The sequence below is a fragment of the Phaethon lepturus genome, unplaced genomic scaffold, assembly GCF_000687285.1.
Source record: "Phaethon lepturus isolate BGI_N335 unplaced genomic scaffold, ASM68728v1 scaffold4249, whole genome shotgun sequence".
NCBI classification, from domain to species: Eukaryota; Metazoa; Chordata; class Aves; order Phaethontiformes; family Phaethontidae; genus Phaethon; species Phaethon lepturus.
This window is the reverse complement of record NW_010562604.1, coordinates 6,307-9,854: the sequence shown is the minus strand read 5'-3', so window position 1 is coordinate 9,854 and position 3,548 is coordinate 6,307. Positions and strand designations below refer to the sequence as shown.

General features: G+C 43.7%; 1 protein-coding gene across 1 annotated transcript in view; it reads right to left on the bottom strand.

Annotated features, from left to right (window-relative positions):
- LOC104626387 (ovomucoid-like) overlaps positions 1-3,126 on the bottom strand; it is a 5,435-nt gene extending 2,309 nt beyond the window's left edge. Inside the window, exons 1-5 of the mRNA XM_010294303.1 lie at positions 3,072-3,126; positions 2,049-2,068; positions 1,102-1,238; positions 545-599; positions 134-270 (exon numbers count right to left, since the gene is read on the bottom strand). Of these exons, the coding sequence (XP_010292605.1) occupies positions 134-270; positions 545-599; positions 1,102-1,238; positions 2,049-2,068; positions 3,072-3,126 (404 nt within the window). The remainder of the gene's footprint in view (positions 1-133; positions 271-544; positions 600-1,101; positions 1,239-2,048; positions 2,069-3,071) is intronic.
- Positions 3,127-3,548: the final 422 nt, after the last annotated feature.

Below are 3,548 nucleotides of genomic sequence, written 5' to 3'. Positions count from 1 at the left end.
AAGAGGAGGGTCAAAGTTCAAGCACCTTACAGAAAAAGCCTTGGTAGAAGTCCTGATATTCAGAGTAGCAGCTGTGGGGAGCGCTAAGCACTCGTTGTCTCTCACAGGAGAGCTCTGCACACGCAGTACTCACAGGTTGTGGGCACACATCAGGCACTCGTTGTCGTAGGTGACCCTGTCGGTACCGCAGATGGGGCTGAGGGCTTTGTTGCAGAGCAACACCACTTTGCCATCCTCGTTTGTTGTGTTGGGATATTTACTGCAGTCCACCTGTTGAGGGAACATGCAACAAAGCACTGGTGAAAGCTTACTTATGGGAAGCAAGGAGATCTGGTGAGTAAGGCCACTTAGGATACCACCACAGCAGGAAAATGCTTTTTTGTGTCACTATGACGCCATTTCATGTGAAGATAACGAACACAAGAGTCTAACATCTCATATGTCCCCTTATTTAACATTTGAATTATTTCTTGGGGGAGTCAATAAGCGCTTTGGCCACTCAGAAGCAGGGCATGCCCCTTGTTTTGCCCTTGGTTTCACTTACAGGGACAACTTTGCATTCTCCATCGTGGTCTTTGCTGACATTCGTTCCATATTCTCTGGAGAGGGAAAGACAAATGTTAGGAAGTTCAGCAAAGACTCCTTGCTACATCCTAGGGGCTGGAAATATGTAACTAATAGAAGGGAACGCTGACTCTTTATCAGTCAGTCTTACATATATTTTTTGAGAAGGCAGAGCCATCCTCCCTCACCAGCTAACACTGAGAGGTTGGCAGGGTTGTAAAGACCCTGAGAGCTTTAGGACCATTTTGGGCAGTTCAGAGCAGAGCAACTCTCCACCCTTTTGCTCTGCTTTGCTGTGATGAGATGTGCCCTAGGGGCTTCCATCTGGCCGATCCTTGAGCTGGAGAATAAAGTACACCAGCAAAAGAGAGACATGGCGACTAAAGTCATGTCTAGGCAACGGAGTGCCACGCAGTGATACCCAAGCTCATTTTGAAGGAATTAACACAAGTGACTTATGACAGATCACTGCTTGTTGAAGAGTGGTGCTGCCAGGAGTCCTAAGCATGAGCCTGAGGTCTCCTATGCAGTACGTACATGTTGTAGGCACAGAGCAGGCACTCATTGCTGTAGGTGGTCCCATCAGTACCGCAGATGGGGCTGAGGATCTTGGTGCAGACCAACACCTCCTTGCCTTCCTCATTTGTAGTGTTGGGATACGTACTGCAGTCCACCTGCCAAAGGAACATCCAGCAGCAGGGTGGAGAAGACATTTTACATTCACGACTCATTTTGTACGAGACAGTGACCAGATACAACCGGCAGTGGGTTTTTCACTACCACAGCACAAACTGGTGCTGGTGGGTCAATCTGGCAACTGGTGAATCGTTCCTGCAGAGACCTCCCCACACAGCAGGAGAGGAGGAGGAGGAGGAGGAGAGGGCTGTAGGCATGCAGTCCCCAGATGGGGTAAATCAGTGGTGGTCTCTTACACTCCCTTGGCACCATTTTACAAAGCCTATCCACTGGTACCTCGTTCTTATATTCTTGTGGCCCCTCCAGTGCACTTCTGTTTCTATTCTTTCATTCTCAACACACTGATCATGTTTTTTTCAGAGGAGCAAGACTAATGACCTGGTGCGTGGAAGCTGGAGTGTCTCATAGTATTTTATTCTTTCAGTAGGTTGCCTTCGGGTAGGCACCGATACCACAGTCTATTGCTATCAGTTTAGAGCCAATCACATGTGACCAGCTTAAAGCTTAGACCAGTTTAAAGTTGATGAAAAATGAATTAATCAAAACATTTTCTATCATTACTACTACTACATTATTAACAGATAGCACAGATGTAGAACCAAGAACAGTATAATTTAATGTTTTACACTGTAAGTATTAAAACACTAAACATTTACAACGACACTAGTTTCACCCTAGGTGAAAAACAGCTAAGCATCTACAGGCCTGAGCTTTTTCCCATTCCTTTGGTTATGTCTGTACCAGGCCATATTCTTGAGAAAAGTGGCAGAAAGAAATCTTCCTCTCACCTCAACCCCAAAGGCAGCATCTGGAAAAAGAGAGGCAGAAAGTGTGAAACAAAGCCAATATGATAAGACCTCATTTAAAGCTGGAAATCTGGATGTAAAATTCCTATACACAGGACAAAACTGAATGATTTCCAGTGATTAGTTTCCTGAACTAAATAAACTATATATGAATCTTCTTTTATCCTATGTTGGTAAGTATAATAGCATTGCTTATTGCTGGCTGCGATGAAACATGTTTTTGAATAGCTTTGTTCTTTTTTATTTTGAGATAGGTAGCCTTATTAATTGAAAATAGAATAGCTTTTCCTTCCTTATCTTTTTACACATCAGTTTTGGCCCTAAAGAGCTGCTGTTACAAGTCTGAACAGAAACCTGAGTCAATACAGATAAATGCAAATGCAAATAGTCACCCACAGGATAAGCAAATACACACAGCATCTGTTGTCAGGAACATGCATTTTAAAGAAGCTGAGCGTGGAAAAAAAATTGTCTTTGACTTTGTAATATTATCAGATGTAAATATGCAGTGAGAACATCAGACTCTGGCCTGTTTTCATCTCGTTTCTCCATTAGCAGCAAAAGCATTGCAGGAAAATTGCCAGGCTCCTGCAAAGAACTTACTTGTGCCATTACAATATTTTTTGCGACTAGTTACCAGTGCGACTAGTTACTGGAGGTCTGACCACCTTGGCCTTGTTCCAAGTATTTATCCATTTGTTGTAATTGTACAACAAACGTAAGCAGTGTAACAGCATTAAAACAACAGTGTGAAAAGTGTAACAGCACTAGTTACCAGCACAGAACTCCACTTGCAGCTATTTTTGTTTATGATGGACAACCAGCTACAACAGGGACCCGTTTAAGATTGTCCTGAAATCTGCTCCAGCATCTTCTGCCAACGTACTGAGGCAGCCTAGTGCTTTGTAGGAGAAGATTTTCTCTCTTTGCAGCCACTATCTTACCCTTTTAAAGACAGCCAGGACTCAGACATGAAGTCTTTGCAGCGCCTTGAGAGTTACTCACCTGGGAAGCAGCAAAGCGCGAAGGAGAGGAGCACAAAAACACCTGCCGTGGTCATGGTGGAAGTATTTCCTGAGTCTGCAGGCTGCCTGCTCCTGCTCTGCTCGTGAGATGGGTTCTCCAAGGCTGACCGTAAATATATACAAATGCAATGTCTAAACTGTTCAACTGTAACATAAACCAACCAGCAGAATCTGTCACCAGTACAATGAGGCTGGTAATATTTATTGAGGTCTTGACTTTCAGGTAATGGTCTGTGTCTGCTAGGCAATTGATTTTGGCTGGACATCTGGTTAATAGCTTGAGACAAGTATCACATGTTCTCAGTGGTCAAAACCAAACAAACAGCTTTTTAGAGAAAAAAAAAAAAACACTCTTTAGGATTCTAGTAGAAATGTAAAGAGCACAAAACATTGAGGGTAGCAAACAGCGGGTCCTTCATTTGCCTCTGCAGAGAAACGTCTCCCATTAGGGAGCAGC